This window comes from Marmota marmota, unplaced genomic scaffold (genome assembly GCF_001458135.2).
Source record: "Marmota marmota marmota unplaced genomic scaffold, marMar, whole genome shotgun sequence".
In the NCBI taxonomy this organism is placed as follows: domain Eukaryota; kingdom Metazoa; phylum Chordata; class Mammalia; order Rodentia; family Sciuridae; genus Marmota; species Marmota marmota.
This window is the reverse complement of record NW_026000037.1, coordinates 53,248,280-53,264,891: the sequence shown is the minus strand read 5'-3', so window position 1 is coordinate 53,264,891 and position 16,612 is coordinate 53,248,280. Positions and strand designations below refer to the sequence as shown.

At 33.1% G+C, this 16,612-nt stretch overlaps 1 protein-coding gene and 1 long non-coding RNA gene across 7 annotated transcripts in view; one reads left to right on the top strand and one right to left on the bottom strand.

The window, feature by feature from the left end:
* Scn9a (sodium voltage-gated channel alpha subunit 9) overlaps window positions 1–15,025 on the top strand; it is an 86,236-nt gene extending 71,211 nt beyond the window's left edge. For both annotated transcript variants that reach the window (XM_015478980.2, XM_015478979.2), the window contains exons 23-26: window positions 526–663; window positions 5,807–5,911; window positions 6,048–6,318; window positions 10,101–15,025. In XM_015478980.2, the coding sequence (XP_015334466.1) occupies window positions 526–663; window positions 5,807–5,911; window positions 6,048–6,318; window positions 10,101–11,293 (1,707 nt within the window). In that variant the 3' untranslated portion in view covers window positions 11,294–15,025. The remainder of the gene's footprint in view (window positions 1–525; window positions 664–5,806; window positions 5,912–6,047; window positions 6,319–10,100) is intronic.
* LOC125619422 overlaps window positions 1–16,612 on the bottom strand; it is a 144,264-nt gene that overhangs the window by 90,035 nt on the left and 37,617 nt on the right. The window lies entirely within an intron of this gene.

Below are 16,612 nucleotides of genomic sequence, written 5' to 3'. Positions count from 1 at the left end.
ATACTATAGATCATTTAGTTACTAACTTTTCTACCAATCTGAGAATAAGTACTATATATGGGTAGGTTCTTTATAATCATTTGCAGATTACATCTATGTACATAATAAGCATCTGTTAATTTTTTTTCAATACTGATTACATTTTTAAGAATGCCAGGTTAAGCTGGGCATGGTGGCACACACCTGTAATTCTAGCCACTTGGGAGGCCAAGGCAGGAGAGGCTAGCCTTGGCTAACTTAGCAAAGCCCTAAGCAACTTAGTGAGACCTTATCTCAAAATAAAAATAAATAAATAAATAAAAGGGCTGGATATGTATCTCAGATATAGCTCAGTGGTAAAGCATCCCTTGGTTTAATATCCAGTATCAAAAAAAATGACCAGGTTAAGCCTCAATAATGCTATGGTTTCTGAAATACCAAGTTTGCCTAGGCTAGCACTGAGGATTGCCTTGTCAAACCACATGAAAAAGAAATGAAAACAGTGACTACTAACTTTTTAATTTACTTTTTAAATTTACTTTATAGGTAAACAAGCAGCCGAAATATGAATACAATCTCTACATGTATATGTATTTTGTCATCTTTATCATCTTTGGATCATTCTTCACTTTGAACTTGTTCATTGGTGTCATCATAGATAATTTCAACCAACAGAAAAAGAAGATAAGTATTTCAAGTATTTTCATCCTTTCCCTGAAAAGAAATGAATGATTATTTTCCCAAAAATATAATGTGAAAGTTACTTTGGTATCAATTAGTAATTAATTTTGTTAGTGCTTCATGTATTTTTTTGAATAATTGACAATAGATACAATTATAGGTGTGTTCAATTTTACTCATTTTTGTGCAGAAAATAATTTCCTAAATCATAAATTTCTTAAGCAATATTTCAACTATTCCATTTTTTCCAGTGTTCTCTATAGAGGATTAGAAAATTAAGAAACAGTCACTAATTCTTTATTCAAACAACATTTCATAGTTATTTGACTTTCTTCTGAGCCACTATTCTGTGTGGTATGTATTAGGCTGGTCCTGTAATAGGAAGAACATAAATGTGACTTTTGAACTTGAGGAGTTTATATTACAGCATAAGAAATAAAAACTAAGATTTTTTGAGTTCTATAAGCCAGGTACTTTCCTGAGTATTTTTATTTCATCAGTTCTCACACTGACTGTGACTGCCTTATTTCGTTAGGGCTGCCATAACAAAATACCACAAATTGGATGGCTTAGAATAACAGCATCCTGTTCTCTCACCATGCTGGAGGCTACAAGACCAGAATCAGTGTTGGCAGGGTCATGCTCCTTCCAAAGCCTCTGAGGGAAGGTCCTTTCTCCATCTCCCAACTTCTGGTAGCCCAGGCATTCCATGGTTCCTGGAAGCAAAACACTAATCTCTCTGTCTGTATCTACATGCTAATCTCTGTGTCTTCCTCCTCATCTATTAAGGACAATACCAATTGTCCCTACTAGAGCAACTACTGAGTATTGGATTAAGCACCCCTCCACTTCCCCATGACTTTACCTTAATTTAATTATACTGCAACCACGCAATTTCTAAATGAGGTCAACTTTCTGAGGTACTAGGGGTTAGGACTTCAACATATTTGCGGGAAGGGGCACAAGATCCAATGCATAATGTCAAGTTTAATGGTAATATTATTATAGATGATATCTTAGAAATGAGGAAAGGCATAGAAAGGTGAAATAATTTACTTTAAATCATACATCTAGAGCTAAAGGTGTAGCTCAGAATCATAGCATTTTCCCAGTACGCACAATGCCCTGGGTCTAATCCCCAGCACATTAAAAAAAAAAATTACACATATAGTAAGCAATGGAGTTTAAATAGAATCATTCGTACATCCCCTGTATCTTGGACATTTGGTCTATTCATTCAGGCCCTCTACTATACTATATTCCCAAATATTATGATATGAGATCATAGTGAGTAAAAACTAACAACAATGAAAATGTACGTGAGCAGTCAGCCAAAAAGTGGATACAGCCATAAAAAGGTCTATTCAATGTGACACTTGAGCAGACCCTAGAACATAAATTAGAAGATAGGCAGCAACTGGGAAGTAAAAAGATGATGATTCATATGAAGGGAACAGAACTGTGGAAGCTTATGCCCAGTGACGGTTAAGGAGGCAGCAATTTGGGAATAATAACAACCTATCCAGTCTGTATGGAGATTAGAATTGTGAAAGAAATAACAAAAAGTGAGGTTTGGGCCTTTTTAAAAGCAGATATGAGATGTCATTTGAGATAATTTTCAGCAGGAGCTGATATATCATTACAACAAGTAACTTTTGAACAACACATTGATAATTAGGACTTATAGTTTTATCCTGCATAAACTATCTCACGTGTAATCTATAAGACGTTAGTATCCCTAGTTAAACTCTAAGAGATGTTATGTTACTTATATATAATCAGCCATAAAGTAGTTTCATCATAAATCTAACCCCAGAGCTCCTTATTCCAAAGACCATGAATCTTAACTTCAATAAAAATATATCTAGCTGGGCATAGTGGCACATGTCTGTAATCCCAGTGGAAGAATGAGGCATGAGGATCTCAAGTTTGAGGCCAGTCTTAGCAACTTAGTGAGACCCTAAGCAATTTAATGAGACCCTGTCTTAAAATAAAATAGAAAAATGGCTGGATGTAGTTCGGTGGTAAAGTGCCTCTGGGTTCAATTCCCAGCGCACCGCCTCCACCCCCGCCACCACCAGATTAATCTAGCAGTGATTCACAGAATAGTTGATGAGAGACAGAGGTTAGTTCAGACCCTATTTTACCAACCATGTGGGCCATACCTATAGTATCCAAAATAGCACTTTGTGGCAATGAAGAATAGGAAGTGTATTCAGTCAAGATATTTTAGGTGGTGGATTGCATAGTTTGCTGATGATTTGCAAGAGCATAGAGTCTGAGTATTGTTTCTTGTCAATTAACTGTTTACTCTGCCTGTGGCACCACCTCCAGGAAGAGATCTTTGGAGGATGAATGGTAGAACTAGAGAGGACATGATTTCAGATACTGACTTTGTACCTAAGAGGATAGATGTATATGCATTGAAATGTCATTATTGCACATGATGGACTATTCACAAGCACATGAAGAACTCTGTTGAACTTCAAAGACCATGTTTTTCCCCCCCACAATGCAATGTTGCCTCTTAATGTTTTTAGCCTTAGTACTTTGATCTCACCTTCTGGATCTACCCACATCTCTTTCTGCTAACCAATCCCGCTTTACTAGATTTTTCAGCTGTCATCCATGTTAGTATACTCTCTTCATCTTTAATAAATTCATGTGACCATTGGATTTTAATAGTTAATCATAAGTGTCTTATGGAAAATTAGAATATAAATTATTAATGGGTTCAAATTATAAACTGAAAAACTATGGGAAGTTATTAATTGGGAAAATTATGTGATATATTTACAGACATGCCTAGTATAAACCTGAGCACTTGAGTAAATCTAAGGAACAACAACCCCTTTCAGTAATTATAATCTTATTGTATAGGATAATAGCAACTACTCTACAGCATGTTGAGTATCCTTTCTCTAAAATGCTTAAGACCAGAAATGTTTTGGATTTCAGAAGTTTTTCAGATCTTGGAATATCTGCAAATGTGTGTGTGTGTGTGTGTGTGTGTGTGTGAGAGAGAGAGAGAGAGAGAGAGAGAGAGAGAGAGAGAGAGAGAGAGAAATGAGAGATACTGAAAATGGGACAGAAGACTGAATGTAGAATTCGTACACATTTCATATACCTTATACACTTAGGCTGAAGGTGATTTTATAGAACATTTTTAATGCATTTGCATTTTTATTTTTTTTTTTTGCTACCCATCACATGATGTCAGGTGCAGCATCTTCCACTTAGGGTATTTTGACAGTATTTGAAAAGTTCCAGATTTTAGAACATTTCAGATGTTGGATTTTGGCATTAGGGATGGCAAACTTTGCTTGCCAAGTACCAGTATTATGCTAAGTGTTCAGCATATACTCTCACAATTGATCCTCTTAATAAATGAATGATGTAGATATTCTGTTAAGAGGAGGTGATTTGTATGTAAAGAGATTTAAAACTTGCCTAGGAATAAGAGAGAAGCTTTGAATAAAAATGGCAAAACATCAAAACTGCAGTTTTAATTACCAAGTAATACCTTAGAGAGTATCACATACCAGTAGACCAGCCTGACTTAGAGACTCTCTGCCAACTAGATTTTTGCACGAAGGATACATTTTGCACAAGACCTATATAATTGACAATAAAAAAGAAACAAAACAGCAAGACTGGGTTCTCTACTGTAACATTTCAAAATTTCCTCTTAGTTTCCTCCCACCCTTCATCGTATTGACAACCAGGCTATGATTAGAAGAAGACACAAAATCTGCTACTGTGATTTTCACTTCTAATTCAGAGTTCTTACTTGATATGTTCCAACTCTCCCCTAATAAGCTTTCAACATGCCATGATATTCAGCCCCACTAATAAACAATTTGGAACACTGGGGCATCTCTTGACTTTGACACAAGGCTCTCTCTCATGACTAATATTGGTAGATAAGATGAATGCTAAAATTACATGAACACTGCATATCCACTAGAGGAAAGTAAATTAAAGCACTTTAAGAACTCTCTAAATCTGGTTATCATAGGTGTTTGATGAATAAGTAATGTGGTGTAGCAGGGAGCTAAACATTCCTTAACCCAGGAGAACTGAAGGGAGGCCATAACTGGGTCATCTTCAACCTAGGACCCTACCAATTAAAGAAGAATTTGAGAACTACAAAATCTCAAAACTGGATTATTCTATTAGAATATTCTAAATTAGAATGCATTATTATAATTTTTGATGTGACTTTAATAGGTGATACTATAGAACAGTGGGGAATATGTACATATCTGTAAAAATCACAGAAAACCTCAAGAAATTAACAAAAGTCTAAAGTAATAACCAAAGCTTTTACCTCCCCTACATGAGATTTCATCTTTTCCAGTATGGAAAAAAAACTTCATTTAAATGTTAACTTTTTTACTATAAAGTCATAATGATTGTATTTTCTTTCTTATAATCTATCAGAAAGTCTTTCAGTTCTTACCAGTTCATTATTGTGATTTTCCTTAATACCAAGAATTTTATTGTGCATAATGGTATTAACCAATAAAGCATGTATATGGCAATTCATTTTTTGGGATTTCATAAGGAGTTTCTTGAAATACAGACATAGATATAGATGTGGATACAGACACAGATAAAGAAACATAAATTAACTATTTATTATGTAATCATTTTTCTCTCTTAAAAGAGTGGTGTCAAACAAAAACAAATACAAATATATAGAGAGCTGATAATAATTTTGGGCTCATACATCTTATAAGAGTAAAAAACATTAACCAGATCATCAAAGAAGATATTTACCACTATTAGTTCTTATAACCCTCACTAACATATTTGCTATTTAGCAATAAAATGCCGATAAGAGAAGTAGATAAAAATATCAGCACATAGTCTGAAATAACACAAGTTAGTAAACAAAAAGATAATCAAGCCAATCATTATTATATGTAATGTATATATTTTATGTATGCACATTTCATTATGTATGGAGATTCATGTCACTATACTTAGGTAATCCTTTAAGAAAGATTTTGTTTATAGCTACAATGGACATAATAAAATGCATTTTGTTTCTATACTAATTTATTTTTTAACCTGTTTTAGGACCAGAAAAAGAAGTCATTCAGTGATTCTGGTTTTAACTAGATGTGTTTTATTTCTTTACCTTGGAGGTCAAGACATCTTTATGACAGAAGAACAGAAGAAATACTATAATGCAATGAAAAAGCTGGGGTCCAAAAAACCACAAAAGCCAATTCCTAGACCAGGGGTAAAAGAATGCTTTATATTAACATATATGCATATATGTGAATTTTAAAATTATATTTAGTTGTTAATGAATATTTAACTTTATAGATGACATCTGAACACTTCTCTAATTTCCATGTTATTCTTGTTTCTTATAGAACAAATTCCAAGGATGTATATTTGACCTCGTAACAAACCAAGTTTTTGATATTACTATCATGGTTCTGATCTGCCTCAACATGGTAACCATGATGGTAGAGAAAGAGGGACAAAGTGACTACATGACTTATGTTTTATATTGGATAAATGTGGTTTTTATTATCCTATTCACTGGAGAATGTGTGCTCAAGCTGATCTCCCTCAGACATTACTACTTCACTGTAGGATGGAACATTTTTGATTTTGTGGTTGTGATCCTCTCCATTGTAGGTAAGGCCATTTATTCATCCTTAAGTTTTAGTTTTTAATAAACTAAATTCCATATGTGCCCAGAGCAGTGTCTGAATTCTTGAATATAAATTTACTTTGATGTAAATTAGTACAATGAAAGAATGAAGGAACCTTAGAAACAAAACCAAATCCCTGTTTCAGAACCCTGGGTTCACACCTACAGGCCTGAAAGTCCAAAGTTTCACCTGTTGGGAAGACATAATACCCATTGATATTTAGTTTCCAGGTTTACCCTTAACAAAGCTAACTAACATGCTTATTTGTAGATACTTCTTGGAAACCAGTGCAGAATTTGAAATTGCTGCCAGTTTTGGAATATAAGACCTATATTTTGATTAGTGATATGAATGGCCAGAATATCCATGACTCTTTGTGAAAGTTCTCCCTGAATTTAAAGTCCCAAAAAATGTCAGCATCATTTCTTAGGGCATAATACTTGGCCAGTCTATAAAATACAGTCATTTCTCAACCAATCACAGTAATATCTATGAATCACAATACACAATTTTATACTTCTTCACTTTTCATTATCATGACTTTTTTCTTTCTTTCTCTTTTTTCTCATTATCTTTACACACCTAATATTTTAAAATTACATTTATTTTTAGTATTCTAAACTAAATGGGAGGGATTATGTAGATCATTTGATACAAATGAAACTTACAGATGATCAAACAAACTCAGAAAGGTTAAAGGTTTCATGTCTTAGAGCCACAAAACTGACTCCTACAAAACTTAGAAGAGGCATTTAAAATCAATTATTAACAAATATTATCACCACAAGTGACACTAAAATTAAGATATAAGAAAACAAATTAAAATTTAGGTAGGAATTTTATACTAACACTAAGGAAAAATAATAATGAAATAATTCCCAACAAGTCAAGAAGACAAAAAAGCATCCCCCGATCACCTCCGTGTTTAGCAGTGTTGGCTAATGCCATCAGATAAGAAAACAAACAGGTACGCATGTTAAAACAAGGGGCCAATGATCTTTATCACTCTCCAAATCACTCTAAAATTAATCTGGAAAAAAAATTAGAGTAATGAGAAGTGGCTTCTTATTGCTTGATATTATGACTATGTAATATCATTATAAGTATAATAGGGTTTCAAAATAAAAGTTCAATGGATTCAAAGAGATAATCCAAAATAAACTTGAAAGCATAGAGACCTACTTATTTACTAAGTACAATGATTATGTGAATCGGAGGTTAGTATTTTTAAAAATGGATTCAACAGAAAATCAAGGGTCATATGTCTTCTCTCATATGCAGTAGCTAGAGCAAAATAAGGGAGTAAAAAAGAGAGGGGTTGGATATCATAAAGACAGAAGGAAGATCAACAGAATAGAAGGAGATTGAGAGAGGAAGGACAAAAGGACGAAAAGAAGGAAGGACAAAAAGGAGAGGAAATGCAGAATGAATTTGCTATGTGCATGTAAAGTATACCACAGTGAATTTGACCTTTATGTATACTTATAAAAAAACAATTAAAATATATAAATGAGTAGAAGGTAGGCCAGTAGAGTAGAAGACGGGGAACTGGGTGAAAGAGGAGGGGAGGGAAACAGTGGGTAAGGGTACTGGGAACTGGAATGAAGTAAATTAAATTCCATGCATGTATAATTACGTCAAAAATGGATCCAACTATTATGTACAACTATAATGCACCAACAAAAGCAAAAAGAGAGAGAGAGGAATAAGTGAATTAAGAGATAGAACCCTGAATCTCTCTCCCAAGCTCATCATAGGTTCTTTCATAGTGTTTTTCCTTCTGATAGTTAAATTGTGTAATGTATAGTTTTGGAAATCCTGTTGGTAACAATAAAACACCAATTGGGAAGCAGAGGCATGACAATGAATCAAAGGACATTAAAAAAAATGGAGTCAAGTAGAAAATATGTGGAAAAAGATTTTTTGTGTGTAAGTGTGGTACTGGGGGTTGAATCCAGGTCCTTCAGCATACTAGGCAAGAGCTCTCCCATTGAATTACATCCCCAGTCCTGGGAATAGATATTTAACCATGAACTCTTAATAGTTTTTTTCTATTTATGACATAAACCCGAGTCTATAATGAAAATATAATAATGGATATGACCATAATAATCAAAATATACAATGCAAGTAAACTTACCATACATAAAATTGATTGAAAGACAAATAAGAAATGGGGAATTTTATGCAACACTCAAGTCCCACACTCCAGTCCAAAATGAATCAAACTTCCAAAAGAAAAATCACTTTTGTAGATAAATAAGAATATAGTAAACATTCTAATAGACAAATAGGCAAGGACCTTCCTCAGGCAAAATTTTAAAATAACCAACAAAGATACAAATATCCAATCAATAAGAAAAATGATAGCTTATTTTCTAAAAAAAATAAATAAATAAGTCATTTTAATAGATTATAAGTAGCATATAGATGTTCTTGTAAAAAAAAAAATAACAACAGCAACAAAAAAGGCAGAATGTTCTCTGATTTATGAATGCTAACCCAAAACAAGGGAGGCTGGGAAGAGAAATAATAGAAATCTATTGGATTGGACAAAAGGGAAACCATGGAAAAGGAGGGAGGCGAAAAGGAAAAACTGTAGAATTAATTGGACATAACTTTCCCAGCCTTGTATTTGAATACACGACCAAGATAACTCTTCATCATGTACAACCACAAGAGTGGGATCCCAATAGAATAAGTTATATTCTCTTATGTATAATTTGTCAAAATACATTCTACTATCATGTATAACTAAACAGAACAATAAAAAATAACATAGTAATAATAATAGGAAAAAATAAAGAAAAAAAGATGTTCTGATAAAAATTGTAAAGAAGTGCAGTGCAGCTAAACACAGTGGCACAGGCCTATAATCCCAGCAACTTGGGAGGCTGAGGCAGGAGGAAGTTCAAAGCCAGCCTCAGCAAATTAGCATGACCCTGTCTTAAGATAGAAAAACAACAACAACAACAAAAAACAGGCCTGGGGTGTAGCTCAGTGGTAAAGTGCACTGCCCAGTATTGGTGAACATGGAATATGAGCATTTTCATATACTGCTGTTAGACATATTATAGACTTTCTAGAGATAGGTTTGTCAATCTCAAAACAAAATTTTAAATATATAGTTAACTCAGCTTCTATTTATGTGTTATTAAAACACTTATATAACTAGGGGAAAAATGCCTATTTAGGTAATTTTTCAGTCAGAAAATTGAAAGTAATATAAATGCTATTCTTCAATATGCAATTATTTTGACAGAACATTACAACTGTAAAAATTGTCATATGTATAGCAACATTTACACCACATGTCACAAAGAGAAACTACAAAATCAAAGGACATCATTATATTTGTATGTCTATGTGTACGTTCATGTGTTTGAATCCAAAAGTGGAGGATTGCTCAACAAAATATTAAATATTAATTAGTTATAACTGGTAATATTTAAAGTGATTTATATTTTCTTTTAAAACTTTGGTGTATTTCTTGAATCCTTCAATATGAGCAGTTATTTTCTTATAATTTAAAAATATTGTGAAGGAAAAAAAAGGGTCTGTGAACTTAGTAAAGTAGGAAAAATGTGAAATAAGAGTAATTCTACTCATTTCCCTTTTGCTCTTCTTTTGAGAGATTGGTTCAATATAAACTTAACAGTCCTGAATTCGTAAGAGATAAAGATAATACATAAAACTATTTAGAATTATGATACTGTTTAGTATGAATATTTAAAGATATTCTTTTCATTTTTTCCTCCCTAATAGGTATGTTTCTTGCTAAGCTGATAGAAAAATATTTTGTGTCCCCAACCCTGTTCCGAGTGATCCGTCTTGCCAGGATTGGCCGAATCCTACGTCTGATCAAAGGGGCTAAGGGGATCCGCACACTGCTCTTTGCTTTGATGATGTCCCTTCCTGCCTTGTTTAACATCGGCCTCCTGCTCTTCCTGGTCATGTTCATCTATGCCATCTTTGGAATGTCCAACTTTGCCTATGTTAAGAAAGAAGCTGGAATTAATGACATGTTCAATTTTGAGACCTTTGGCAACAGCATGATTTGCCTGTTCCAAATCACCACCTCTGCTGGCTGGGATGGATTGCTGGCACCTATTCTCAATAATGGCCCACCTGACTGTGACCCAAAAAAAGTTCATCCAGGAAGTTCAGTTGAAGGAGACTGTGGGAACCCTTCTGTTGGGATTTTCTATTTTGTCAGTTACATCATCATATCCTTTCTGGTCGTGGTGAACATGTACATCGCTGTCATCCTGGAGAACTTCAGTGTTGCTACTGAAGAAAGTGCAGAGCCCCTGAGTGAGGATGACTTTGAGATGTTCTATGAGGTTTGGGAGAAGTTTGATCCCGATGCAACCCAGTTTATAGAATATAGCAAACTCTCTGATTTTGCAGCTGCCCTGGATCCTCCTCTTCTTATAGCAAAACCAAACAAAGTCCAGCTCATTGCTATGGACCTGCCAATGGTCAGTGGTGACCGGATTCACTGTCTTGACATTTTATTTGCTTTTACAAAGCGTGTTTTGGGTGAAAGTGGAGAGATGGATTCTCTTCGTTCACAGATGGAAGAAAGGTTCATGTCTGCAAATCCTTCTAAAGTATCCTATGAACCCATCACAACTACACTAAAACGAAAACAAGAGGATGTATCTGCTACTATCATTCAGCGCGCTTACAGACGTTACCGCTTGCGGCAAAATGTCAAAAATATATCAAGCATATATATAAAAGATGGAGACAAAGATGATGATTTGCCCAATAAAGAAGATATAGTTTTTGATAATGTTAATGAGAACTCCACTCCAGAAAAAACAGATGCAACCCCATCCACTGTCTCCCCACCTTCATATGATAGTGTAACAAAGCCGGATAAAGAGAAATATGAAACAGACAACACAGAAAAGGAAGACAAAGGAAAAGATGGCAAGGAAAGTAAAAAATAGAGCTTCACTTTGATGTATTGTTTACAGCCTGCAAAGGTGATTTATTTGTGTCAATAAGACTCTTTTAAGGAGGTGTATGCCAAACTCTTTTTATTGAAACATTCTCGAAGACAGTCCAGTAACAAGCTCTGATTCTCTAAGACAGGTGGGCAGCCTTAGCAGATGGATATTTTTGCATTGATAAATGATTCTGCAAGAATTGTATGAGTAACTCTGGAGGGATTCATCATTACAGCAAACAAAGGTGATTTGATATTTTTAACAAATCAGAAGACCATGTAGAAAATTTTCATATCTGCCTACTTCTCACTAGCTCGTACTTACAACCTCCCCTCAAACACATGCACACAAATACAAACACAAATAGGAAAATATCTATCACTTAGAAATCAATAAAAGTATTTTGCCTTGGTTTTAGAATGAAGTTCCTAATAGAAGTAATGGACATCTGGATTGAATGTTTAGTTAAAACATCTTCTTACTAGAGAGCTAGAAAATTATTTTTCCATGTACAGAGATCATTCTACATTTTGAGGTGCTTGAGTTCATTCTGCATTGCTTCAGAACCAATTTATATGTGCCTATAAAATGCCTTGGGATTGAATACAAACATAGGCTCTTCATTTCTACAAATATTTTGGATTTACCTGAAGTTACATTTATCTTGACTCAGAGACTTGGTATTGACTCGGAGACTTAGTATTGAGTTTCATAGCTTGTCTTTTGATGTGTTGTGTTGTGTTGTGGATGGGATCTCACTATGTTGCCCAGGCTGCCCTTGAATTCCTGGGACCAGGTGACCCCCTCAGTTCCTAGAGTAGCTAGGACTGTAGTAATAGCACACCACCACACATGGTCAGCCTGTCTTTTTTTTTTTATCTCCCACTTTGTTCATACAGTAACAACAGAACTTGAAAATTTATTCTATGTATCACATTTCTCAAAAAAAAAATGAAGGTAATTAAGAGGAAATGTAATTGACAAATATCTATTTACTATTATTTATACAATCTAGCACTGGTCTGTGCTGTTCAACAATACAAATAATGGCCCAACTCAATCTCTTTTGTCACATTGATCTTCTCTTATGCATTTTTGTTTAATCATCCTTTAACTGTAGGCAAACTTGATGTTTCACTTCAATAAAATGATTCCCAATATGCAATTATCTATTTGATCTCAGAGTATGGGTCTGAGCAGATAATGACTTGGGCACAGTATTTCCTACGTCACTTATACACTATCCAAAATGTGTTTGGCAAGTTTTCAAGTTATAATATAGGGCAGGCTTTTAACACCTGCTTGCCAGGTGTTTACTTTGAATGAAGTTACATTCAAATAGTGATTCTTGTCAACTTGCTTTCTTGCCTCTAACTTGCTTTCTTACATTTGAGAAGTAATCAGTTTGGACCTCTTTATTTTCATCTACAAAATATGACAAGGATGTCACTTTCTCCTCAATATTCTTTGATATGAAGTATATTTTGCATTAAACAATAAAGTAATCTGGGCTTATGATATGTTTATTTTGCTCACTCTAGCTGTGTTCATCCTACCAACAATGAGAAACCTAGTTTTTTAGAAAAATGCCCTTGTTAAATAATAATAATAAAAAAAAACAATGAATGGCCATGATGCATTTTCTCAAGATTTTTATTCCAGAAATATGAAATCTTTCTTGTATCAAGTTATCCATGATTAGGCAAAGATTGAGGTACATAAAAAGTAGTTTTATTTAGAGAACTTTTCCGGAAGACTTTGAAGCACGTATATCAAACATACTTCATAAATATACTTTTAAAATTTTAAAAATAACAAATTATATTTATGTAAGTCATTAAAACACATTTTTGTTGTTCCATCCAGTTTTTTTAAATAAAGGAATATTTAATCATACCTATAGTGATGAAGAGACATGGATAGAGATTGAGAGATGGAGAGGAGAGATTAAGAAAGACAGCCACAAGAGAATCAAATTAAAAACTGACATTTCCATGGAACTTTATGTCTAGAATGTTTTTAAATTGTGATGTATTTTATAATACCCATACTCAATACAAGAGATTATCACTTTGAGACATTTGTCCCAAGGTACCTATGAAACTAAATCTAGGGCCCAAAGATTCTACACTATATTTATTCATTCATCTTAGGTTATTTGAATCACTTCTAATTTAGTGTGAAAGGTGCCATGCAGTGTTTCACTAGACTATATAAAGCATTGCATTACATACCTGCTAAGCCCATTGAAAATAGGTCTTGACAATTTAATTAGGGAACAATAAAAAATATGACATTTATAATATTTTTAAATGCATTCAATTAAAAAATTAATATCACCTTGAACATGGATTCAGTTCATCATTATTTTACACCCATATCAATATTATAGTATTTTGAATTTTTATATGATTCAGTATAAAAAGATGTTTGGTGGGCAGGTTTATCTGTGACTTATCATTAAATATTTTTACATTGCCTGATTTTTATGTAAAATAAAAAATATTGGCTACTAGATCTTCACCACAATTTTTTCTTAGCATTTCAAAAAATAATTATAAAATTGTTCTTTTTTCTATTTCATTATGAGCTATAATTTTTTAAAAAATATAACATGGTTAGATTTTATACAGATATTCTTGTCCCAGAAGTGACTACTTGTGACATTTTATCAATTAAAATAAATATTTGGCACCAAGAGCTCATTAAGTAAAGCTTTAAGTAAAAATAGACTTCTCTTTTATGTAAATTATTGTTTGTACTAATTATAAAATACTACCCTTCTGAAGGCATTGTCATATTACTACATAAATTGTATATTCATTGAACTTAATGATGTAGAATGGCAATTACAATGAAAATTTAAAATTATACAAAATAGAAGCAAACAGATTTGAACACAAATCCATACATAGAATTTTGGTGTAAATAGAAGAATCTCATTTTACCTTTTTGTCTGTTACCTAATTTGCAAAGATATAAGTGACATGTGAGCTGTTTCTAAATACTTAATTGTTGAAAATCTCAACCTAAGATGTTTAGCTCTATTTTATAGAATTTTCATAGCTTTATTAAAAAGACTAAAAATAAAATGCATATGTAAATAAAGCACTCCTTAATGGCAATTTCAGAGAAATGTTAATAGAAATAATAAAAAGAGGGTCAGCTAAAGTAGGATGGCCATGTAATTGAACTGGGTTTAGGACCTATGAATAGAGGCCACCAATTTTTTTAAATATGTGTGGTTTGTTATGTTATTGTATTCTTGAGAAAAACAATCAAGGATTGCTTCATGAAAATAAGTGAATAGCCATGAATATAATAATGCTGTTTACATAGTTCTTCACAAATTTCATAGATCTGTGAATGCTCAAAATGAATAAGTTTGTCATAAATTACATTGTAGTGATACTTGAGATTTACACATTGTAATAGAATCTAAAAATAAAGGTTATAAAAATAAAATCATATTGGTATGTATTTCTTTCTCAGTGAGCATGGCCTCTATAAAGACAAATTCAGTGCATCTCTAATAGTAACTAACAGCCTTTTTTATTTCTTCTTTCTTTATTTTATGTTTGAAAGTCTGTACAACTTTGAATATCCTTCATAAGATATATTCCTAGATACAAAAGTTAAAGATAAAGAATATAGATTTCCAAAGCAATTCATCCAAATGCAAAGCAGTATTTATACAGGAGGAGAAAATTGGTACTGGAAATGAAAATACATGAACATTTATCCATACAGTGAATGTACAATTATTTTGTTATTGTTGTTGTAATAGTATTGTGAGATTTTGTAGGATATATAATGGCTAAGAGCTTCTTTCAACTAGAATTGTATTTGGATCACAAATTTGACATTATTTAACATATATATGTTATTACGTTATCTAAATACATTATTTAACATATATAAGTCTCAGTTTTCTCATCTATAAAATGTGGAAAAGAGTACTTCTTCACAATATGGTTATAACATCATTGTTGTATGTCTTAATAAGACAATCCATATATAGCAATTAGAATAAGGCCCAACACCACAGAATCAAGAATTAACAATAGTAGTGATAATACTGTGGCAGCCAATTTACTATTAATAATGTAAGAGTCCAGGATACCTTTGTATTATACAGGAAGACAATGCAATCTGCACAAATGTCAAATGATAAAAATATTTTCTCTCTTTCATATGGCAAAATATAATATCTAGAAGAGTGTCATTCATCCTGTTAGTGGGTAGTTAACACTTAGGGATGTAAAGTATACACAAAATATTTCAATATTTAGCTATTTTTTTGAGATTTCTGAATCCAAACAATATGATGAAATCAGGAAATATACACATTTACAAAAATTTAGCATATGCTGAGACATCTTATTGTGAGAGAGAGCTACATTTTGCTCATGTAAGAAAAGGCTACAAACCAACTGTGATATACTAATTTCATCTAAAGTGAAAAAAGTGAAGCCTTAGGGAATGTGAAAAGGGATGTGTGTCTCCAGACAGAAAACCCACATACCTACACCCACACTCCTACCTCACAAAAGATAACCTCATGAAATTGAGAAAATAAATTTGTATTATTTAAGCTATTCAATTTGTGATAATTTTCTGTGAAGAATGAGAAAACAATACATTTCCTGTTATCTAATATACTATGTTGATGGTAAAAGAAAAGGGAGACCAGAGGGAGAGGTTGGCATATTATTCTCACTTACAAAAGACACAAATGTAAAGGAAAGGCCAATCTTTTCCTTATTAGAAATTTACAGAGGAAATTTTTTTTTTCCCTCGTTACTCTACTATTCATATCTACCATTCAGTGCAACTTATTCTTGGCACCTCATCTATCAATTTATAATCAATCGGAAATCAAAGAAAAGGGGTACATTGAAGTGATATTCTCTTCAGGTTGATGAGAATACTTGATCCACTTATGTCTCTAAAATGAAGGCCAAAGGAATCTATCTATAGCAAGTGTATTCTAAAATGTTTTATGTGAAACATTAAAATATTTCCATGCCAAAGACATTTAAGAAGAGGTAAATGTTAGGGTAGTTGGTACAAATATGCACAAGAAACACATCTCTGAGTTCAAGCAAATGTTTATTGACAGGGAGTGTCTGCCATGCTGCCCTTCTGCCAGGTGCAGCAAGCAGAGTAATTTGAATAGAGGTTTTATATTTTTTATAACAAGGAACAGGAGCAAGTAGGAAATGACCTTGAGTGCAATAGGCTAGAACTGACCTTGGATACAGGTAGTTGAGTAACAACAGATCTTTGTATGTAGGGACCTTGTAGTGGGGGGGGGGG